The 24,816-nt window shown below is 40.5% G+C and overlaps 2 protein-coding genes across 8 annotated transcripts; one reads left to right on the plus strand and one right to left on the minus strand.

The window, feature by feature from the left end:
- Positions 1-10,145: 10,145 nt before the first annotated feature.
- LOC144554089 (chromatin modification-related protein EAF1 B-like) lies at positions 10,146-19,356 on the plus strand. 6 transcript variants are annotated; one of them, XR_013511533.1, is made up of 23 exons: positions 10,146-10,484; positions 11,021-11,223; positions 11,583-11,637; positions 11,748-11,824; positions 11,904-13,095; positions 13,216-13,335; positions 13,512-13,682; positions 13,831-14,016; positions 14,172-14,252; positions 14,354-14,408; positions 14,504-15,048; positions 15,135-15,188; positions 15,341-15,395; positions 15,506-15,690; positions 15,791-15,844; positions 15,941-16,021; positions 16,165-16,302; positions 16,398-16,514; positions 16,608-16,696; positions 16,788-17,397; positions 17,564-18,654; positions 18,919-18,998; positions 19,075-19,356. XR_013511533.1 is itself a non-coding variant. In XM_078302318.1 (21 exons), exons 2-21 carry the CDS (start codon positions 11,135-11,137, stop codon positions 18,551-18,553), a joined length of 4,944 nt encoding a protein of 1,647 aa, XP_078158444.1. In that variant the 5' UTR covers positions 10,146-10,484; positions 11,021-11,134; the 3' UTR covers positions 18,554-18,856. The 6 variants fall into 6 exon arrangements, 2 of the variants coding, with proteins under 2 accessions (XP_078158444.1, XP_078158446.1); XR_013511532.1 differs by having other exon boundaries at positions 18,919-19,356; XR_013511534.1 differs by having other exon boundaries at positions 17,564-18,645; positions 18,911-19,356.
- Positions 19,357-19,437: 81 nt separating this feature from the next.
- On the minus strand, positions 19,438-24,445 carry LOC144554091 (CBL-interacting protein kinase 1-like). 2 transcript variants are annotated; one of them, XM_078302323.1, is made up of 13 exons: positions 24,145-24,445; positions 23,959-24,021; positions 21,769-21,840; positions 21,547-21,654; positions 21,364-21,438; positions 21,216-21,269; positions 20,992-21,117; positions 20,636-20,842; positions 20,327-20,428; positions 20,101-20,217; positions 19,928-19,993; positions 19,783-19,857; positions 19,438-19,691 (listed from the first exon to the last, which is right to left on the minus strand). In XM_078302323.1, the coding sequence occupies exons 1-13, from the start codon at positions 24,289-24,291 to the stop codon at positions 19,566-19,568; spliced, it is 1,338 nt and encodes a 445-aa protein (XP_078158449.1). In that variant the 5' UTR covers positions 24,292-24,445; the 3' UTR covers positions 19,438-19,565. The 2 variants fall into 2 exon arrangements, with proteins under 2 accessions (XP_078158449.1, XP_078158450.1); XM_078302324.1 differs by lacking the exon at positions 21,769-21,840 and having other exon boundaries at positions 24,145-24,381.
- Between the last annotated feature and the right edge of the window lie 371 nt (positions 24,446-24,816).

A 24,816-nucleotide genomic window follows, 5' to 3' on the forward strand; every position in this document is an offset into this window, starting at 1 on the left:
ATAGGCACACCACATGCAATCACAGAAACACAAAGCAATCAAGACAAGCAAATTCACAATCAATTCAATCACAAGAGTTCATACAAGATCCAAATTAAGAAAAGCAACACAAATCAAGAAAATCCATCTACAAACCCTAGAAACGAAAGTCTACTACTCACAAGTCATGGATCTGTTCAGATATACAAGAAAAGAGATAGAGAAAGTCATGAAAGAACTAGATTGAAGATCGGGAATGGAGAAGGTGTAGATCCGTCGATTCTCGCTTCTTCCTCTTCCTTGATCTTCTCTTCTTGCTCCTTTGCCCTCTTTCTCTCTTTCACTGAGCTCTCAATCTGGAATGAAGTCCCATCCCCGAAAATGGAGAGATCCCCCGCTATATATAGCCTCTGCCAAGATTTGAATTCTGTCAGGCGGCACCTATGTACGGCCCGTACCAATTTGGTACGGCCAGGCCGTACAAGGTGGGAAGAAGGCTGAAACGGCCAAGTTTGGTACAGGCCGTACCAAGTTTGGTAAGGGCCGTACCAAGGTGTCCAAAAATGCCGTTTCTTCGTGTATTTTGCTCCAATCCTGCAGAAAACAAACAAACTCTCAGCAGTACCAAATTCTAAGAATATATCAATGAAATGCACATGGTTTTGACAATTTGGAACATGAATTTGGTATGAAATCAAGTCAAATATAGGCTAAATATGCGAGGTATCAGCCTGCAAATCACGATCCCGTTCACCGATGCCTTGACTCAAATGCCCTCCTATGCCAAGTTCCTGAAGGATATTCTGTCCAATAAGCGAAGCTTGGGGGGAAATGAAACGGTGAAGTTGACAGAACAATGCAGTGCCATTCTGAAGAACGACCTACCTCCCAAATTGGACGATCCAGGTAAGTTCTCCATTCCTTGCATCATAGGAAAGGCGACAATCAGGAAAGCTCTCTGCGATCTAGGAGCAAGCGTGAGTCTCATGCCACGCACGATCTACGAGCGAATGGGGGTAGGTGAGCTCAGACCAACGCGAATGTCATTACAACTAGCAGACTCCTCGGTACGACTACCACTTGGCATTGTGGAAGACGTACCAGTTCAAGTCGGTAAGTATTTCGTACCTGTCGATTTTGTTGTCATGGAGATGGAAGAGGATAAGGAAGTCCCCATCATCTTGGGACGACCTTTCCTCAGAACAGCAGGTGCAATCATCGACGTCTCTCAGGGAACGCTGACCATGAACTTTGGAGGAGAGAAAGTGTGTTTTCAAATCGACCGCGCCATGAAGTATCCTTCAACCGAATCTTGTTTCCGAGTAGATGTGATCGAAGAATGTTTAACGGATTTGGTAGAAGACTACCTTCTTGAGCGGACCAATGAGAGTATGAACGAGCACTTCGAATTTCTGTCTGAAATGCAAGTTGAAATAACGAATTCGGAAGTATGTGGAGCAGATGTGAAAGCAGCTGCCTTTGGTGAGACTGGATGCGACCCGCATCAACCCCATGCGAGTCGCATCCCAAGGTCTGGAGAATTTGGAGCTAATAGAGGCGACTCAAGTACACCTGATGCGACTCGCAAGGAGTGTGATGCGACTTGCATCAAAGCCCAGGCAGAGAAACCCACTCTTGAGCTCAAGCCTCTACCAGCCAACCTCAGGTATGAGTACCTTGGACCAGATCAATCTCTCCCCGTTATAGTAAACGCCGAATTGAATCCCGAACAAACCGCCAAACTTTTGGAGAAATTGACACTTCATCGAGGGGCGATTGGGTATTCGATCAACGACTTGAAGGGGATCAGCCCGTCCATCTGCTCACACCGAATCTTCTTGGAGGATGATCACAAGCCATCTGTTGAGCACCAAAGACGGCTCAATCCGAACCTGAAAGAGGTAGTCAAGAAAGAAATTCTCAAGCTTCTAGACGCCGGTATTATATACCCTATCTCTGACAGTAGGTGGGTGAGCCCAGTCCACGTGGTGCCAAAGAAAGGAGGGGCAACGGTGGTGAGAAATGCGAAGAATGAACTGGTCCAAACCCGTGTGGTGACGGGACATCGCATGTGCATCGACTACAGGAAGCTGAACGCAGCCACACGCAAGGACCATTTCCCTCTGCCATTCGTTGACCAACTCCTCGAACGACTTGCAGATCACTCCTACTTCTGCTATCTGGATGGTTACTCTGGTTTCTTCCAGATACCGATTCACCCACAAGACCAAGAAATGACCACTTTTACCTGTCCCTACGGTACGTACGCATACCGTAGGATGCCATTTGGTCTGTGCAATGCACCAGCAACCTTTCAAAGAGCCATGATGGCCATCTTTTCAGACTTCATTGAGAAAGAGGTTGAAATTTTCATGGATGACTTCTCGGTGTATGGAACATGCTTCGACACTTGTCTGACCAACCTGTGCAAGATCTTGCAGAGATGTGAGGAAGTCCATCTCATTCTGAACTGGGAGAAATGCCACTTCATGGTCCAGTCAGGAGTCGTCCTTGGACATGTCGTGACCTCAAAAGGCATAGAAGTCGACAAGGCCAAGATCGAAGTGATCGAGAAACTAGAGATTCCGACGAGCGTCAAAGGAGTTCGAAGCTTTCTTGGACATGCTGGATTCTACCGTCGGTTCATCAAGGATTTTTCCAAGATTGCTAAGCCATTGACCAATCTGCTCATCAAGGAGTCTGACTTTGTCTTCACTGAAGAATGCGTCAAATCTTTTCACAGCTTGAAGGAGGCTCTCATCTCAGCACCTATCCTGCAACCACCCGACTGGTCTCTTCCCTTTGAGATCATGTGCGATGCGAGCGACTACGCAGTAGGAGCTGTTCTTGGGCAGAGGAAGGGAACGATGCCATGTGCCATCTACTATGCTAGCAAGGTGCTAGACCCTGCCCAGATGAATTACACGACTACCGAGAAAGAACTTCTTGCTGTTGTCTTTGCTCTTGACAAGTTCAGGTCGTATCTGGTTGGTTCAAAGATCATCATCTACACCGACCATGCCGCGCTCAGGTACTTGTTGAAAAAACAGGACGCAAAGCCTCGGCTGATAAGATGGATTCTTCTCCTGCAAGAATTCGATCTTGAAATCAGAGACAAGAAAGGGGTCGAAAACACCGTAGCCGACCATCTCTCCAGACTCCGTTTGGATGACGAGAGTTCTGCCGACTTGCCAATCGATGATTCCTTTCCTGACGAGCAGCTTTTCTCCGCTTCAACTCTGGCTCACCTTGATGCGACTCGCATGGAGTGTCTTGCGACTCGCATCCTTCATGATGAGACTCGCATGGGAGTCAATGCGACCCGCCTGAGCAGGTATCCAGACCCTTGGTATGCAGACATGGCCAATTACCTTGCCTCTGGGATCCTACCAAACGCCATGACTTACCAGCAGAGGAAAAAGCTAAAATCTGACGCAAAATTCTTTTTCTGGGACGATCCCTTTCTTTTCAAGTTAGGGATCGACAACCTCCTCCGACGCTGTGTACCACATGAAGAGACACGTTCCATTCTCGAGCACTGCCATTCATCCGCCTATGGCGGACATGCCTCGTTCTCCAAAACGGCCGCCAAGGTTTTACAATGTGGTTTCTTCTGGCCATCTATCTTTAAGGATGCGAAAACCTTGGTGATGTCATGTGACAAGTGTCAATGCACTGGGAACATCACTAATCGCAATGTGATGCCTCTCCGCCTTGCACCCTTGTCTTTCGATGATGAGAGCACCTGGTTTTTCACCGAGCCCCTGCCAGACGAGCCGGCGCCACCTTCTCCTCCTATCCAGCCCACTTCTCCAGTCCATGATGACGTCGCCATGCCAGATGTCCCTCTCTCTCCTGCCCACCCTTACACTTCTCCTATGCACTTCCATGATTCCACATTCTAGGCAGCCACATCTCCCTTCCAGGCAGGCACATCTACCTATCATGCTGGCCCCTCCACTTCATATGCCGGTCCTTCCTATCCACCACCAGTTCCCTCACCCACTATCCAGGATATCTACAGCCTCGTCTATGACATGAGGTCTGAGCAGGGTGCCATTCTCTACGACTTACAGCGCAGAGTGGGTGACATTGAGGATGTTTTGCGCGATTGGAGGTTCGACCCCTCCGATGACTGAGCAGGTTTGTTTTTCTTCTCCCCTTCCCTTTGCTTTATCCTAGAGTCTTGAAGCATTGAGGGCAATGCTCAGACTAAGCTTGGGGGGGTGACTTTAGGATTTATTCGTTCTTACTTAGGCCATGTTTACTTGTTTATTGCATTTTTAGGTAGGAATTTGTGTGATTGTGTAAATTGGAAACTTTAAAACACAATTGTTGGTGTTGATCAGGATGACCCTAGGAGATTCGAACTATCCCATAATTGACCAACAAACTGATGAGGACGAATGTTTTGACCATTTGTAATGATGAAAACTTGAAATGCATTGAGAAACTCATTTAGAAATTGACCTGTGCCTTCTCAAATAGGGAAATGGGGGTTATTGATAAAGAAAGTTTGGGATATCATTTGGTATGAATGAATATCAAAGGATGTGTGTATTCATGATATGTGCAAAAGAATAAAAATATAATAATAGATGGAGAAACCAAGAGTACTGGCAATAAGTCCTTTTTAGGGCGCCTTTGAGCTCATCTCCTAAATAAAACAAAAAAAATATAAAAAAAAAAAGAGAAAAGAAGAAGAAACGAAAAGACGGAGAACATAAGAGTACTGGCAATAAGTCCTTTTTAGGGCGCCTTTGAGCTCGTCTCCCACTTAGAAAAAAAAAAGAAGAAACTTTTGCACATATCAACACGCGAAGTCTGCAACTTTCTAACCTAAGCTTGTTCCAAGCTTGGGGGGGGGGTTAAAAAGGGAAAATCTCCACAAATGAGGACAATAGTTAAATAGATAAATGATAACTTGATTGATTCAAGTGCTCAGCTTTACAAGTATTCAAATATTTCAGAATTTGAAGTTTGGTTGGTCGATTTGTGTGGAGAATCAAGGTTAAATAGGAAAGTCCAAGTTATACCAACATGATTTTTAAAGTTCCCAATTGAAACAACTCATATAAATTCTTACATTTAGGAAACTCGCATTTAGAATTTAGATTGGTACCAATGTTTAGATTTCTGCTTGAGGACAAGCAAAGGTTAAGCTTGGGGGAATTTGTTATCACATTATTAGACCTATCATTTCGACTTGTTTCCATACGAAAATCTATGTTTTGAACCAACAAAGGGTGCCTTTTACATTGAACATCCATAGAATGTGGTACTGCTAAGTTTTGGTTCTTACTTTGCAGGAATCAGGCGAAATTGGGCAAAATCAGGCAATTGGCAGACTTCAGGAAGCTCTTATGCGAGTCGCATTCATCTGGTGCGAGTCGCATCCAAGCCCAAAGCGACCTGCGATGCGACCCTCACTGCTCTCTCTTGAAGACCATCTGATGCGAGTCGCATCTACCTGATGCGAGTCGCATAAACTGTTGCCGCCCAGTTCAAATTAAATCTGTCAAGCCCAAAGTCAACTCTGTTGCCTATATAAGGAGGTCCTATGCCAGAATTCGGGGAGCTTTTTCCCCCTTTACATTCGAGTACACTTAGAGAGCAGAGATCAAGAGAGAAGAAGGAGATTGGAGCTTGATTGAAGAAGAGGAGAAGAAGGGAAGATTTCAAGATCATCTCCAATCCACCTTGGATCTTCGAGCTTCATTATGATCTGCCTATTCTATCTCTCTTTTATGCTTTCTTTTGCTATGCTTGAGTAGATCTCTAGTTCTTAGGGTTAGGATGTAGTCTCTAAACCTTGTCTTTGAGTTGCATGATGATTCGATCTAAGTTTGAACTTGTGTGATTGTTGTTTGAGTATTCATTGTTTGCTTGATTGTGATTTCTTGATTGATTCTTGATTGTCTACTGTTAGATGTCTATAGCATCTCTTCTAGTAATTTGGCCTTGATGTATCTTGTAATTGTGATTGAGCATTTGAGGTAGATCTAAGATCAATAGTAGCCGAGAGGTGAAATTTCTATTATCGAAAGGTTGTAGATACTTCTAGTTAACCAGACAATCAATTTAGGTTAGATACCAGTAGGCGAGAGCCACAGGTTGAAGCCTCGCACAAGAAATCAACTTAGATACGAACACATGTCAGCTCTGCTCGAGGGCCATGCGACCCGCATCAGAGATGATGCGAGTCGCATCATACGGGTCGCATCAGAGATGATGCGAGTCGCATGATAGGTCCAGAGAAGGCAAAGTTTGGGATGAAACCTGAAACCCTAGGAACGCCTTTTATCATTGTTCAAAACCAAAACTTTTAATTGCTTTCATTTACTGTTAATTGAATTGACACCCGAAATTAGGAAATTGAAACGAATTCAAACCAAACCCTTCACACTTCTAGTACTTAACTCGGATTTGTAGAAATTTAGAATCGAATTAAACCGTCCCTGAGGATCGATACCTTAATATACTACACGGATAGGGTTGTGCACTTGCAACCTTAGACGAGAGTAAATTCAAGGTTTAAACTGGTACAACTTGTTGTACCTGAAACTTTGTAAGCACACTTTGAGAAGCGAACAGTAGTGTCGGGTGTCGATCTATAGGGGTAGATCTCTAAGTAATTAACAATTTAACACTAATCTAGGTTCTTCGGGTTTGTTTGGTAGCATGTATACATAATAAATAATAATAATAAAAAAATGAGTACATGGTGATTTTACAATTTACTTTGGCAAGGATATAGTTGGAGATGCTAATTGCTGTAAGTCAAGAATAGGAAGCCTCTAGGGTTTTAGATGAAATTCTTCTAATTATCTCAATACATATTTATGACACTCATGTCTACCCGTATACAGCCTTCTGTCACTGCCGCATACGAACCTGCATACGGTACTGTCACTACCGCGTGTAGTATAGACTATAGACCACCCCGTAGACAGAACCGCATACCGGTACTATTATTCTCTACAGATGCCAGGGTTCGATTCTATGAGTATTTGAAAGGTTCTTCGACTCTAAGGTTGGCTTGTGGGGGACAATTCAGATTATCACATGATGTTAGGGGTGCAAACGGATCGGATAATGCTCAACCCATATCTGTATTCGTATTTTTTTTCGGATACGGATACAGATCGGATAGTAATCGGACACAGATATAGATCAGATATTAAACGGATACAGATACAGATCGGATATTTTCAGATATGAATACAGATACGGATACAATTCGAATTTCTAATTCAAAATATATATCTAATTAATTGTGGTTGAAACCTTTTTTTGTAATTAATTGTGGTAAAAAAAATATAAAAAAGAACTTGCTACATGGAAATTAATTGTGGTTGATACTTATTTTAGCTGAAATCTTTTTTATGTAATTAATTGTGGTTTAAAAAATATAAAAAATAACTTGCTAAATGAAAATAATTTAATAGTGCTTAGTTATCAGTTATATTTATTGATTACAATTTTTGTTGTAAACAATAACAAAACTTTAGAAGAGTAGATTTTTTTTTCTTTTGGGAAATGATAATTTTTTAAGGCAGCAATGCAAAACAAATTATATTATGGACCTATATGCAAAAGCAGATTATGTGTATGGAAACTTGCAGCTATTTTTTTTTTTTTTGAGAAAAAACCCGTGGGTGCTTTTGATTGAACAAATAAAGGTCTATATCTTAATACATTTCTCTACCTGAAAATAATAAAAGCAAGAAATTAAAAAATAACCGGTGAAAGCAAAACCAATCCTAGCCTTTCGTCTAAACCTCTAATTCCATATCTCTGGGTACCGCCCTTTTATCATTTTGCGAATACTCAATCAGCTAAGGGTCAAAGTGCGAAAAACCATTTTCACATTTCTGACAACTTCTCTTGCGCCTTACCAGTATCCTCTGTGGTTTACCAAATACTGGTACGAGACCATCTTTCCACTTGTCTTTTTTCGCTCATTATACTAAACTGTTCTCCTCGCTGGAAATGAGTTTCGTTGAGTCTGTGCTCTACTTCTTGGTGTTGTTTTTTATTTAGAAATAATTATAACTTAGGATCAATATAATTTATGCGGATATCCGAAATACTAATTTATGCTGATACAGATAATTATCCGTATCCGATTTCGAAACTCAAACCGTATCCGTATCCGAATCCGCATAAAAAATACCTGTATCCGAATCCGCAACTATCCGTATTCGCATATCCGAATTCGCAAAAATTCGGATACGAATCCGGAATCGGACAAGTAATATCCAACCCATTTGCACCCCTACATGATGTAATATATAAATTAAGCTACTCACACTAACCTAATTAATTATATTCCTCTATTACTCGCTAAATAATAACCCTAAACCCTACTTATTACAAGTAATAAATAAATTCCTTATAATTCGATATGATATCTAATCTATATCATGCTAAAAGAGCCCACTGGGTTCTAACCCTAGTCTTTGAACCGCTGCCAAGTCTCGTTAGCCGAAGTGTTTATATTACTTATTTGTATCTCCTCTCACACTGATGTACAATGACTTAACACCTATAGGTATGTGGAGGACATTGGCATACAGTAGACATAATTATGTATGCAAGGACATATTTCAATAACATTCAAAGAATAACGAAATCTCAAATAGACATAAAAGAAAAATAAATATATTAAAGAGATAATATAGAATTCATTACATCCAAACCATAGAGAGGAGAGACTTAGCTACTCAAAGCCACGACAAAATAAAAGAAATTAAATAAGAAAGACATGACCTAAAACCTAGAGAAACCTCTTTCTTAGATGACGCATTCTTCTTCCGTGTTGGACTTCGAGCGCTCTCCCTTCTCAAACTCCAGAATTTACACGCATTATTCTACTATAATCTATGAACTTACACAACTAAAACATGTACAATAAATCCTATTACATGAGGGGTTTATATAGTAATCCTAAGCGTGTAGTCATGGAGAGCATGAAGGCCAATTTTAGCCTCTCATGCCATATTTGGAAGCTCTAAACATAGATTCTCTCCTAAAACGAAGCGTTAAAAGTAGACTTCCAATCATAGCAAGACCTGCCACATATGTAGGTTTGTCTTTCTAGAAGGTTGCTGCTCAACGGCCGAGATTTCATCCAAAATAGGCAGTTCATGGATTGGATCTGTATGCCCGTGCGGCATAAGCTTTTACCCGCATACGGTATAGCTTATACTGTACGGGCTCTGACTTAGCCGAATTTCAGTGAATTTCTTCATGTTGCATATTGTGCACTTCGTGTGAGGTGTTTGCATACTCCATGTGATGCCTTATTTTCACGCTTCCTTCAAAATCGACCTAAATATGACATGTTTGCTTCGTTTTCGGTCTAAATTGGCAGCTTTCTCCAAAACATACCAAAATAGCCTAAAAACACGTTTGCGGTAAATAATTCGAAAAAATGAATACTTTGCATACGCTTTTCCACCATTTTCCGTACTTAAAAGTAGTGATTTTCGCTATATAAATTGACGTTATCATGTATTCACTCTGATTGTATAGAAACAAATCAGAGTGAAAAAAATAACACGGTAGAGTCGGTTTCGTTACAGAATGACATGGTTATGACACAGAATGTCATGGTATGTGTGTCGGTCATGATTCGCGTGTCCCATGTCATAATCATTTTTAGGAAATTTGGCACGACACGGTACGCTACGCGAAAGATCTAGTCACGACACGGTACGGCACGACATGTGGTCACGCGAGTCACGTATAATTAGGACCATTAGATCTTGATCAAATGATGAATCTTGAATAAACTAATATAAATTATACTCAAGTAGTCACATGAGTCACGTTTGGTCACGACACATTTGAGTACAACATGATTCACGTGACGTGATTATTTGCGTATCGTGGCCACCTCTTAACATTTTAGTCACGACACGGCACATGACGAGATCAAAATCACGATATTTAGTCATCACATAGTACGCCACTAAAGTCATGGCACAACACAATTTTTCCACTCCAGAACCCGAACTAGACTCAGACTTGACTCGAGTCTGTCCGACTCAGGTTGGGTCTACTCAGTCCGATACTCCGATTCCTCTTGGGTTCTTCCTCCTCTTCTCTTCCTCTCTCTCTCTCTCTCTTTCTCAAGTGTCAACTGAGCGAGTCTCACAAGTCGTAACTCGAACAAAAAAAATAAAAATAAAATAAAAATACCTCTACGAGAAAATACAACAGCGAAATGAAATAAAAACTCGCGACTCGAAACCCCCCCTCCTCTCCAATCCTCCTCCCTTCTCTCGCCGATCCCTCTCTGCCTCGCGCCACCGCCGGCGCCCAACCACCTTCCCTCTCTCTCTTTCTCTCTCGAGCTATTCCCTCTCTACCTCTCTCTTCATCCCCCCCATCTCGCTGTAACCCTAACCCTAATCCTAACCCTAACCCTAACCCTAGCTCCGTTCCCTCGCCCTAGTCCACCGTCTCTGCTGCTCCTTTCGTTCCATTTCGACTCCTCGGTATGTTCTTCTGCATGTCTGCTGCCTCCATTTTTTGCCTTGTTTCACCATGACCCAGAATTGCTCTGTCACACAAAACTAGAGCTCTTGCATTCCCGCGCTTTCATTCACGTTCAGTGTGTTGACTTGACTGTGTATCAGTGCCATTTCCAACTGGTTTCTTAAGTTAACAGGCCTTATAGTGTATCACCCGCGTTGGCAGTTTTGCATGTGCCAGACAATTATATATTTGATTTATATAATATGTTAACTCTTTATTTCCCTGTGCTTGCCTGCCTGCCGTTACGAAATATTAAATTATTAATTAATGTTCTTATGTATGTACATAGTAGTATATTACCAAGGTAGGTACTGGTTTCGGTTGTCCCTAGTCCCCTGCTCATCAACTTCCCCTCTTTCCTTTTTGGGTATCGCTTGCTTTACATGATGTTTGTTTCTAAGCACAGCAGTGTGGACAATTCCTATAGCATTACACAAAGTACAAAACCAATTAGCATTTATTACAATTTGTTTACCTTTTTTTGTTTTCGTTCTAGAAACTTGGCGCCTCCTAAAGAGGCAACAGATTGCAAAAGTGGAAAGGAAAGCAAAGTTGACTGTTATGATAACCGTAAACCAGTAAATGCTGACCCTCACAGGCGGGTCCCACAATGGGAGGCATGGTTGACTGTGGAGTCACACTCGACTCAAAAACCTCTCCACGCCGTGCTGCCATTGAGAAGGCACAGGAGGAATTAAGGTATGTTGTTTGATATCTCTCAAAATCACCATACCAGTCCAGTTGCTACAAAAATGCTTGTTTAATGCCGACCACTGTTATGTTAGTCTGACAGTACCAATATGAACCAGTATGCTATGTTATGTTTTGATCACAGCATATATATGGTCCACATGTTGCTTCATGGACTAAAATTTCAAAATTTTGGTACGGTATGAATTAGTCGGAATGGCACCTGGACTGCTCCTTTGCTGGGTTGACCATTTCACCTATAATAATTTCCCCTTTTTGGTACAGTACGCGTTAGAATTTATATCTCTTGAGTTGGGGGATGTACTGCATATGTTCATTCTTGTTAATTTATGGTGCGGAAATGACAGGTTGGAGTATGATGTGAGAGAAGAGCGGAGGCGGGAGTTGGAGTTTCTTGAGAAAGTATTTTCTTATTTCCTGTTCTTCTCTTTTAATTAGGTTTTACAGATTGTGGTTGATCTTTCATGAATTAGCATGTCTATCTTTCATGTTTGCTCTTTATAATATATCAGGGAGGAAATCCACTGGATTTCAAATTTGGTAATGTGGCATCGGTGAGCGTGCAGTCTACTTCTCTTAACGTGACCAGGTAGGTCTGTTTATTTCTTTCCATAGCTTCAGAGACTCATGCTCCCAATATGACTTAAAAGGAAACCACCCTGTTTCAGTGAGGCGAAAGGAAGCTTTGCACTGGCACCGTCCCCGCATGGGGACTCGGTGGAAAGCAGTGGACCCAACATGGCAGACAATCTCTTACTTCTGGATGGTGACAACAGCAATGCTGGCAGTGGGCTTGAGAAGAGCAGTAATGTACAAAGTCGGAATGGCAATGGGAATAACACCAGGGAACAGGAAGAACCTGGTATTCTCCGTTTTGCCAGGAGGAATCGGTCTCGAACTGCCAACAATACTGTCAGATCAGCTGTTCTACCTTCCAAGGATGCTGCCAAGCCGTGTACAAATGACACATCAAAAACTGTGCAGCCTGAGGAAGAAAAAGAAAGAGAGAAAGATGAGCCCAAGCCAGTATCACCTGTGTCTAACTCCAACTCCAAGCCAGAGAGCCCTAGGAAGAGTGAGCACACATTGAGCACAGTGCAGCCCGAGGAAATAGTAGCCACTGAAAGAGAGGACGGGTCTGGGCCCACACTGATGGATGTTGATGCAAATGCAAATGCAAGAGCAGAGGAGGCTATTGAGCAGCTTTCTGAAAAAGCGGAGGCACCAACAATGACTGTTCCTGTCGAAAATGTTGAAAATGAAAAGGAGGTGGTGAACATGAACATGGCTGTTGATGTCAGTGAAAATGTTAGTAATAGTAGATGTAATGATGAGCTTCCTGCTCCAAGCGCTGTGCTACTAAATGATGATAACACATATAGCAAAGGAGTACCTGTACCTGCAAGTAATAGTAATTGTACTGCTGACAATGGTTTAATAGAGAATGGAGGTTCAGGTACTGTTGCTATGGAGACCACCCCTGCTGCCGAAGAGCTGGACTCTAAGGTGGTTGTACAGCTGGATTCCGTTATTAAGATTGAAGATGAGAAGGAAGAAGAAATTAGGGTTGAGAAACCAAGCAGCAATGAAACTATTGTGGAAGTGGAGTCAACAAAGGAGGATTCTTGTATAGTAGAGCCGGCTAAGAAGGATGCAGATGCAGAGCCACCTCCCCCCGTAAGTGAGGTTGCTGCATCTGCAGCTGCACCTACACCTACACCTACACCTACACCTACACCTACACCTACACCTACACCTACACCTACACCTGCACCTGCACCTGCACCTACGGCAGAAGAGGTCAAAGTTATGCAGAAGGAGCATGAGGATGAGATTATTGAAAAGGCCCGCATAATAGAGGTTTGTAATCTCTTACTTTATCAATCAGGCAAACGTTGACAGGGCTGGGAAACCATAAGAGAGCCAGGACACATAAGAAAATCTTATAGTTACATTCTGTTTATTTCTATAATTTATCAGGCAAACCTTAAGCGGGCTGTGGAAATGCCTTCAAGCAGACTTGTTTTGGAGAAAAGACGGAAAAGCCACTGGGATTTTGTCCTAGAGGAGATGGCATGGCTGGCAAATGATTTCATGCAGGTCTCTCTCTTTCTCTTAATTGGATGTGAATCATGTAATGTGCTCATCATAAAGAAAGTTATACTAATTGTCTGTCAGCATTGATTTTCTATCCAGTCAAAAGCTGATGCGGTATTATGTAATTAATAGTCAAGTTGCATAGTCCGTATTGATTGCAAAATTGTTTGATTTTGTAGGAGCGTTTGTGGAAAATTGCCGCTGCGTCGCAGGTGTGCAGGTGGGTTACGAATGGAGGCCGCGAGAAATTTGAAGAGGTGAATATGCACAGGCGGCGGAGGAATATGGCAAGAACCATGGCCAAGGTGGTTATGGGTTTCTGGCATTCGGTTGATTCTGAGAGAAAGCAGGTGCCATACCTTGCCATTCTTTTATCTAGGCTGACTTACTAACTATAAAATGGGCACTTTTCTGAAATTTTTTTTCTAATATTTTAGTAAGTTATCGTTGTTGCTTCTGTTATATTTGTTTAGACTAAATTTGATGTTTTTTATTTAGGTTAAAAGCTGCATGAAGGAGGATAATAATTCGAGGCAGAAGCTTTCATCCATAAAAGCATATGCTTTCAGGGTTTTGGACTTGAACAGTGGCATGCCGGCAGGCCTGGTCCCGGCAGAAGCACCCACTACTCCTGATAGGCCTTCTGATAAGGGTGTTCTTCTTGTATTGGAGCAGCTTCCTGAGGTAAAATAATGTTCATCATTTATTAATAGTTAAAAAAAAATCAACACTGACAAAAATTCAATTTAAAACTTTGAGCTAAATACTCTTGTTGTGCCCCTTTTTTGCCTGGTACACTTGCCATTCTCTATTCATCTTTGGACTTTTGAATTGCTCAGGAGAGCCTCTTCTATACCGTACCACCTGGTGCATTGCAAGCATACAGAGAATCTACTGAAGCCCAATTTGCACAGTTCAAGGTATGCTGAGCCCCCCCCCTCTCTCTCAATTTATGAGCTTATTTATGGTTAAGATATACTATTGACTGATAAGACAATATTATATTCTGCTTTTTCTTCAGAAAACTGGCATCACTTCCCATCATGATGATTGTGAGACATCTAACTCAGTTGCTGGTATGTGGAAATTATCTTCTTTCTTTTTCATATATCATAGATAGCTAAAATCATTGTCCCTAAATGAACAAATGAACAAATGAACAAATTGTCAGATATATCAAGAGAAAATGCGTATGAAGATGATGAAGTTCAAACAGGCACTTGTTCCTATGAGGGAGGAGGGTTTTCTCCTATGTTTTCTAAGAAGAGAAAACACCCAGATCCCAGCCATAATCATAAGGCATATGCTTCAAGACAAACTGGTTTGCAGGAACCATATGCTGAGACAAAACTTGGTACAAGAACACAAGTACTTTCCAATGGGAAAAGGCCCTTGCACTCCCCTAACATAGTCATCATTCCTGCCAAAAAAGTTCGAACACAAGTCCCAGGTCGCAAGCCAGTCCCGCACGTAGGTGGGCCAATGACGGCAGGCCCACACACACATACTGGGACTAAAATGGATGCTTCCAGTGACACTAACTCATACCAGGATGAGCGGACCTCCCTGCACCATGTTGACTCCTTTGGCAAGAGGAATGTGGAAGTGGAATCCCCGGTCTCACGGGGCCCGTCTCTTGATGAGGTGGTGGCTACTAAGTCAAAGAAAAAGAAAACCAAGTACTCTGAGTCGCTGTACTCGGTGGGTTCTGGGAAGGTGACATGCAACCCTTACACTTTACCTGAATATGAATTTCATATTCCGCTCACTTTTTGATGTATCTACTGTTTTGTTTGTTACAGAATTCCTTGTTTGAGCATAGATCTCACGGTGATGCCGGTCGTCAACATGATCAGGTTTATCATATTATTATTGTTATTATTATTATTATTATTATTATTATTATTATTATTATTATTATTATCTCATTCCAAGGGTTGTGATATGGAGATTATTTATAATGAGATTAACTGGAACTCTATTGTTTTATTTTATTTTCTCTGTGTAGAAGGATCACTTGAAGAATCGCATTGAGAGCCATCAAATTGATAATGGAAACAATGGTAATGCTAACAATTGTATGTACTTGTGTTGTGAACAAAAACAGAAAGGAAGTTTGTTATGTTGCTCTGTTCTGATTGTTGCATGTATATTATATTGATATGGCATGCAGTTATGTATGGTCAACATGGGGCAAGGAAGCCAAAGATAAGTCCACGGCAGGAGGAATTGGGACTTACAGGGGCAGGGGGGGCTACGGGGCCATCACACAATGGCTCTAATTCAAAGCAGCTCATTAAAATAATCAACAGTGGCCGGGATCGTGGTGCCACTATCAGAAAAGGAAAGGGAGCTAAGGTACTCCCCTTGGCCAAATCCAAATGGAATTTATTACTTGATGGTGTTAAGTTAAGTTGGCATCTTGCAATTATTTATTACTCTTCATTCATAATTGCAGTTGGCTGCTACCCATTCAGGTCCAGGAAGTCCTTGGTCCAGCTTTGAAGATCAGGTTGGTTCATGAGCTTTCAAGTCCTTTATGCAATTATTTTGTGCCAGATTTTTGCAAGTTTCTAAAATTTTCCTTCCTTTCTGAAATTCAATACAGGCTCTTGTCGTGCTTGTTCATGATTTGGGTCCTAACTGGGAGCTTATTAGTGATGCCATCAATAATACTCTCCATTTTAAGGCAAGGCATCTTATTTTTTTAAAACTGGTACTAGTGTTTCACTTTACCAGTCTAACTAATAGTGAGGTAGGTCTTGCAGCTGTATTACTGACTGAAACTAAACTTAGAGACCAAAAGAGTAATGGGTTGATTTGGTGTTGTAGCAGTGCATACACAGGAAAGCAAAAGAATGCAAGGAAAGACACCAATCTCTCATGGAAACAAGTCCTCTCGATGGGGCTGACAGTGCTGATGATTCTGGATCGTCCCAGCCCTATACTCAATTACGTGGCATTCCCAAGGCACAACACACATCTCTCTCTCTCTCTCACTCTCTCACTTTTACTGTATTTAATGCATATTATAACTTTATTTCTTTTGGGGGGAATGATGGCAGGGTACTGCGAGACATCTGTTCCAAAAACTTCAAGGGCCTCTGGAAGAAGACACTATCAAATCCCATTTTGAAAAAATGATCTCTCTCTCTCAGAAGCTTCGGCCCCGCAAGAATCAGGTTGCTTTCCTTTTTGTTCCTTCACCCCCTATTTTCTAGTTCATTCAGTCTAAGGTTGCATCTTTGCTTATAATGTGAAGAATGTTTTTGCAGGAGTTGAAGCAGATAACGCCTGCACACCCCTCCCATAACGCTGCCCTTAACCAAGTTTGCCCTAACAACTTGAGCGGACCCATCCTCACGTAGGTTCCTTTTATTTATATATATTATCTTTTTTGTTCTGTCCTGTATGTTTTCCTTTGTTCTCCTCCTACTTATGATTGTTGTGATCAGGCCACTTGATCTAAGCGATGCATCAAGCCCAAGCACTGAAATTTCCCAAGTTGGATATGGCGGTGCACATGCAAATGGTGTACCTTTACCTGGCCAGCAGGGATCCATCGGGGCCCCTATGCTCCCTCCTACATCCAACATGGGAACCGTTATCCAAGGCTCACCTGGTTTGGTCCTACCTGGTACTCTACCATCTCCTTCTAACCCCCTAAATACACCTACCCAGAGGTATGGAATGCCAAGGGGGCCTGTATTACAGCCAGATGAGCAGCAACAGAGGATGTACAACCAGATGGTTTCAGGTCGGAGCCTTCCACAAGCAGGCATGGCCTTATCGGGACCCCTACCCCCAAGCGTAGTTGACCGAGGTGGTGCAGTTCGGATGCTACCGCCTGGGGCTGGCGGGGGCAGCAGTGGCATGAGCATGATGCCGTCTGGGTCGGGTTTGACCACCCGGGGCATGCCGCCTGTTGCCCGACCTGGATTTCAGAGACTCAATTCACCTATGCTCAACATGGTATCTCCCTCTTCCTCTCCCTCTCCCTCAGGGAATTTGCAGGGACCCATGAACCCTATGTTGAGACCCCGTGACTCCGTGCAATTGCTCAGGGTCAGTTTCAATTCTCTCATTTTTCATTCTTACAGTTGATTGACACCTCAGGATTCATAATTTCCATCCCAAGTACTTAATGAAGTGAAGTTATTAGCAGTCTTATGTGCTTTTGGTACTAACAGATACCTTGTTGTAATTATTTTTGAACTTGCAAAACAAACAGCCGCAACAGGGGCAAAACATGGATGAACACAGTCGGCAGCAGATGATGGTGCAAGAAATGCAGTTACAGCAAATGCCTTCTCAAGGCAATAACAATGGAGGTGTCCAGTTTGCTGCAGGGCCCCCCTCATCCATCTCCACTAACCCTACTACTACTAGTACTACTTCATTGCCTCCCGTGCAGTCTCATCATACAGGCCCTCCGACCCCACATCAGCAGATGTTCACTAATAATCCAACCCCTCAACAACAAGCTTACGCTATTCATTTTGCTGCAAAAGAACGACAAATGCAACAAAAACAACAACAGCAACAACAACAACAGCAGCAGCAGAGAATGATGCCGCCAGCTCAGCAACCAGTTTCCGTTATGGCATCAGCATCTCCCCCTGCTCCAGGTCCTGGTTTGCTGCAGGCCCAGCAACAACAGAAGAACCTTCCAGAAGCTTCAGGAGCTGCCTCCGCTGCAGCAGGCCCAGGTCCTAAGAAACCAAAACAGAACATGCAACAGCGTCAGAACAGTCAATCGGCTAAGGGCTCCAAAGGAAGAGGGGGTGGTAACATCCTGATGCATCAAACCCTAACAGGCTCAGCTAATGTGGGTCTCAACCCGTCTATGCCTCAACAACCCGTTGGCAACCAATCCAATAAGTTGTATCCATCTCCATCTCCCATTTCACCTCTTGGTAGTGTATCTAGACTAGGTCCACCGCATGCTGCGGACCCGACCCAACTCAGTCAAATGCCTTCTGACTCGGGCAATATTAATCAACAGGAGGGTATAAGCGGAAAGGAAATGCTAATCGGACAAGGGCCCGTTTCTGGTTCAGGCCCAAATCAAGGGATGATGGTGGGCCAGAGACCACTTGGAATTGGTGGGGCCCACTGGGCGCCTAAGAATCAAGTTCAGAATACTAATAACAACAATAGCAATAGATCAATGGTTCAAGGCAATGTGTTTGGGCAGCCGTCAAATTCGGGGCCAGGATGACAAGTGCAGAGTTTAGAGTGCTAAATTTTTTGTTAATTTTTTTTTTACCATAGGGAAAAGTTCTCCTTTTCTCCTGATGTAAAGTTGTACAGGTATCTCCTGTCTCACCTTTTGTTCTTGAGCTTTTTTTTTAAATTTTTTTTTTTTTTATCATTTCCAGATTAGTACCTATTTCCTCCCGCCCCTAGATCTTGTAGTGTTATGTTGTAATGATGCATGCATTGGTCCAATCATGAAAGACCGATTATTCTCTTTTTCTTTTCTTTTTTAAACTTAAAAGTTCAATGAAGAATTGGAAGTCCATTTCTTTGTCTTTATTTCTTTCTATTTTGTTTTGTTGTTTATGATTTGATGCAGGTGTTGAGGCAATGACAGATGAGGAATGAATTGTGCTCTACAAATACTCCAGAGTTAGAGCTCATCAATCCGAATTTAGCAGCAGATGGTAAAGGTGGCATTGAATTGCTTTGTTTTAGTTTGATGTTTTGTCTAATGCGTCTAGTTCAGACTATTTGGTGCAGCCGAATGAATTAGGACTTGCACAGTTTATGTGACCTTTTCTGCTGCTGCTGCTGCTTATATCTCTTCCTTTCTCTTCTTGTTGTTATATCAGTTTTTGTAGTGCTAGTTGCATTTGTATCTCAAAATTAGCTCTAGTCCTTGTATATTTGCCAATGATTTGTATCTAGTGCAGCCGTGATTAGCATTTTAACATGCAAAACTGGAAATCTTTTTCTTCTAGACTTATCGAATTTTGTACAGGCATTATACAATTAATTATCAAGGCCTTGCAAGTGGTAAAATACAACTATATTAGCTCGTTTTTTGAAAGAAAAAAGCAATTGGTTGAATGTTATCTGATATATTGAATGTGACATAGTAGAGAAATCAAAACATATACATGGGATTGCTTTGCAATTGTTTCTCTGTTTTCTATTATTTGGTTAAATACAAAAGAGCATCTAGATAGCCCTCATTACATGCAATCAGTAAAACATATATTCCCTTTACATTACAAGGCAGCAGCCTGGGGCTTTTCTTTGTGAAAACGAGCGATATCAGGATCGCACGACTGTGTCCTTACCAGCATTTCTTCTGTCTTGCAGATACTCAAATCATCTGACAACTTGCTACATAACTGCCACCCAAAACAGAAAAAAATAAGTACGTACATACATAATATAATGTAGTTTTTGAGTACTAGTCAATAAATATAAAAGGGTACCTACCTGTCTGTACAAGCAGGAATCTCCATAGGATTTTTGCAACTCAACCACATAAAGGGAAGGACCAAGCTCAAACACCTACAAATACAATTCTCAATTAATCCACTTAGCCTTTGTAATTAACTTGTCAAGGAACACAAACAATTACCTCAACAGCAGCAACGAATGATTCACGCCTCCTTGCTGTACCCTTCTTATACTGTATAACTTTGATCTGGAAATTACATGGAATGTATATTAATTTAATCTCCTCTGTTTAAATTACATTGAACAGTAAAGAAGGAAGGAACCAAATGGTGCTATATATGGTACGGTACACACTTTAGCACTTCCTCTCTTTACTAGGAATCCCATCTTTGTTACTATGTCTTCGATTTTCTCAAATAAATCTTTCAGTGGATAACTTGATGTGAATCTAATCTTCCTTTCTGATATTCCCTTTGCCAGAATGAAAACAAAAACACAATTAGTCCTCTGTTCTTCTTTTATTCTAAAATAATTCACTGATAAACAAAATTTATATGCGGATTAAAAAATATAACAGTACCTCTTTCTCAAAAAATCCAGATAGATCAAGGGATGATGACATCCCGATGAGCTGAAAAGCATTTATAACTGTTGGTTTTCTTTGCCCATCCATCTCGACATTCTTCAAAATAATATAACTAACCAAAATTAGAAGAAAGATAAATATTTGACAAGTACAGTTCCCAAAGTTTGGTTCATGTAACAGTAGGAAATACCAAAATAACAGCCAACAGAGAGAACATTTGTTAATTGGTTTGTCAATCTATGTTTCTTCTGGCATTTGATGTGTTTAAATATTTTAATCAGGGACTGAGTGAGATTAGCCTACCTCTTTGATTGGAAAACCGGAATCATGGGCTTTATCTTCCTCCTCGTCATAAGGCATTGCAGGAATATAGTGTTGCACAAACCAATTATCCGATTTTATTCCCTGCATATCAATCCGAGTCTTTGGATTTGGGTCGAGAATTCTTTTTAACAAATTTTGTGCACCGGTGGAGAGCCATGTGGGGATCGTAGTCTCCCCCTTCACAATCTAAAATTAACGATTCAAATTTTAGTCTCCTTTGATTTTGATTTGCAACTCCTCTCTTTCTTTACAACCATAAAATCTAACAACTTAATTATAAGTAAAAACTGAACAAGTTTGGAAAAGAAAAATTTGAGGTGAGAATGAGAAATGACTTTTTGATAGAGAACCACAATGTTTCTATCCTCAAATGGAAGACGGCCCACAAGCATCATATATAAGATCACACCACAAGACCATATGTCCGACATGGATCCATCGTAGCCTCGGTTAGCAAGTACCTAATATAATATAATATAATATAATATAACATATATAGTTTCAATGCAATCTCCTTCAGAGACTATGAACTTGAAACAAACATTAGAGAAGAACGCACCTCAGGAGCGATGTAATTGGGGCTTCCGCATGTAGTGTGCAATAGATCATCATTCTGAAACCCCCAAAATATCAATTTCAGCACTAATCCATAAATGAGAAAATTTTAATTTTATTGATTGACAAATGACGAATTCATTAGCAAGCACATTTTCCGGCAAAGCGCTAAGCCCGAAATCAGAGATTTTTATTGTTCCTTTTGTATCAGTAAGCACATTTTCTGGCTGCAACCACAAAATGAATATGAATTAGTATACTATCATTATCATTGACAATTAAGAACTAATTAAATCTGGCAATAACACCAAAGTGATTCATAACAAAAATATTACCTTTAGGTCCCTGTGATAAACTCCTCTTTCATGGCAATAGCTTACTCCATCAATTAACTGCTGGAATAGCTTGCGAGCTTCTTCTTCCGGCAATTTCCCCTTTATATCCTTCAATGATAGATATTTTGGAATGCGGCACAGTCAGCAATTGTACGTACACATCTTCATGGTGAAAAACAGAGTAAAATAGACTAATGGCAGGATATCGGTTTGATAACTTACTATTCGATCAAACAATTCGCCTCCATTAACATATTCAAGTACCATGTAAATTTTTGTTTTGCTTGCTGACACCTAGAAAAAAAAATATATATATATATATATAAATAAATGGCATTGTTACAAGTCAGATCATATCACACACCGTAATCATTTTCATTTCATCTGTTCGATAACCCGTGTGAAGTTGAGTTGTGGTACAATATGATACTGAGAATTATTCCATTTAAAGGAGGAAGTTTTTTTGTTTTTTGAATAAATGTGTGGAAGACACACTGATCTCATTAGGAAACCAGTATGTTCTTGGGAGTAGCAAAGAACTGGTACCACTTACAAAAGATAAGTATTGGATAAATTGGCTACTATCTATCACATAGAGTCCGGATCCTCTAAGGTAACTTAAATTTTGAGTTTAGATATGGACTCTCCAATTAGAATTCATATCAATCTGGTTCTAGGTAAAATGTACGGACCCCCTTTAATATTCATACCAAAACAGATCCTACGGTCTAGATCTAAACTCAAAATTTGAATTACCTCAGGTGATATTAATTCGTATCATATAATATAGAATAATTATTTTAGAACCTGTGCTACAGTATCCGCGCTGCAGTGATCGTGCTACCATACCGCACTTAGAGAAAAACAATATTATGGTCCCCACTAATTATATAGTCTCAACTAATTATTATTTTAAAAGCCCAGCAGTATCATTTCTCTATGGTTCCCACTAATTATATAGTTTCCCTTTTATAATCCCCGCACTTGTTATCGCGTCAACCTTTTTCTAACAAAAATAGTTGACTTCATAGGAATAAATACTTTCATGCATAGATATAAATACTTTTAGTACTTAAATATTAATACTTTCAGTGTCACATGTAAAAAAATACTTAGATATGTATATCTTCGTAGTTATAAAATACTTTCAGTGTTATATGTAAAAAATACTTAGATATGCATACCTTCGTAGTTATAAATACTTAGAAGATAAGATATTAACACTTAAAAAAATATTAATACTTTGTTGCATGACTTGTTATGATTATCCTTTTTTTGAGTTCTTCAATCATTTCCGCGTCAGTCTTCCTCTAACAAAAATAGTTGACCTCATACGTATAAATACTTCAATGTACAAGTATAAATACTTTCAATACTTAGATATTAATACTTTCAGTGTCATATGTAAAAAAATACTTGCAAGTATAGGTATAAATACTTGCATGACGACGAGTCTGAGAGTATGTCATTATGGATCTCATTTGAAAGAAAATATTACGTAGATATTAATAATATGGAAAAAAAATTAAAATTGTGGAGATTTTGCAGTCCCTGCAGGAAGTTATATTTCTGCATTAATTTTCGGTGGCCCCCCCGCGGGTACAATGCATGTACTATTATCTTCGCGCTACAATACCCGCACAATAAATAATTGTTCACCTCATAGCTATAAATACTTTCGTACATAGGTATAAATATTTCCGTGCATAGATATTAATACTTTAGAAAAAAAAAATCGAATTGTGGAGTTTTTGCGATCCCACAAAAAAATATTTTTTCACATTTAATTTTCGATGGTGCCCGGGTACTGTTATCAGCTTCCTATAATATAACTAACAAAATAACGCTATTAAATCCAAAGTCAAGAGACTGAATACTACCAAAAGCGACAGTTTAAAACCTAACAACACAACTGAGATTATTTAATCTCTTCACCTTTCCAAAATAGAGCAACGTCTATATATGTCTGAATGATGTATCCAAATCCAAGGATAAGAACTATGAAGTGTAGCGTAATAATTGGAATTTCAATTATTATCCAAAGCAACTAGGCAGAGGCAGATGAGGTGGGCCCCACAGGGCCCAAGCCCAGTTGAAAGAGACACTCTCCATTTATTATTATTATTATTAATTATCTTCATCTCCGTTTGCGGTAATAAGGAATTAAGGATGATATAACAAGGAAATAAATGGAGAGGTTTTTAATTGATACCCAGCAAACATTGCTATTATTGCTCTAGTTGCTATTGCATTGTATTTCAATTCTAGTCAATCGATTGACTTGACTGGCTGAATTAATAAATCAATCAATTTAATTAATACCCAAAGGAAGCTAGCTTTGCGTGATTAAGGGCAAGTAATTAGAGCAAGAAATAAACTAAATTAATTAATTAATTAATGAAATACATACACCTCATGTAACCTGACGACGTTGGGATGGTTGAGCAGCTTCAAAGTCTCAATTTCCCTCTTTATCTGCCATGAAATGAAATGAGATTGAACTAATTATTTATAATTTTATATAGATTCATACATGAATGCATGTGCATATGCATATGCATATGCATATGCATGGTGAGATATGAAATGAAATGAAACCTGATGGTGAAAATTGAGGGAGAGGATCTTGCGGCGGTCGAGGATCTTGATGGCAAAGGGCTGCCCGGTGATCACGTTGCGAGCGTACTTCACCTTCCCGAAGTTGCCCTCCCCGACCGTCTGCCCGATCTCATACTTTTCCAGCATTAATTATTTCTGATTGCCCCCTTCCAATTTGCCTTGCTAGCTAATTTTCAAGTTTGAACAAAGAACAAAGAGGGAGAGAGAGAGAGAGAGAGAGAGAGAGAGAGAGAGAGTCGGCATGAATTGAACATGCATTCCGTTTTCTTCTTCCTCAAAATTAATTAATTATATTTGATTTATTACTCTACTGCACCTGGTCCATCCTTAATTAAATTCCTTTTAATATATATATCACATCATGATCATACATAATATGTATTATGTATATCCATATGCATGGTTGTTGACTTAATTGCATGTTTTTTTTTTTGGTTACTGCCATGGCCCGTAGGCCTGCATGTTTTTCAATAATTGTACTAGCTGCATGTATCATCCAAACACCCAAACACCGGTCAATCAAATGTGATCACGTGGCGCAGTTTGATGCGTGTACAAAAGCGGTTTCTTGTCCGTGCCCACTCCCAAGTCCCACCCATTTCATTTCCTTTCTTTTTTATTAATACCAAATTAATTATAGGGAGCATCTAG

This window comes from Carex rostrata, chromosome 5, assembly GCF_964058835.1.
Source record: "Carex rostrata chromosome 5, lpCarRost1.2, whole genome shotgun sequence".
In the NCBI taxonomy this organism is placed as follows: Eukaryota; Viridiplantae; Streptophyta; class Magnoliopsida; order Poales; family Cyperaceae; genus Carex; species Carex rostrata.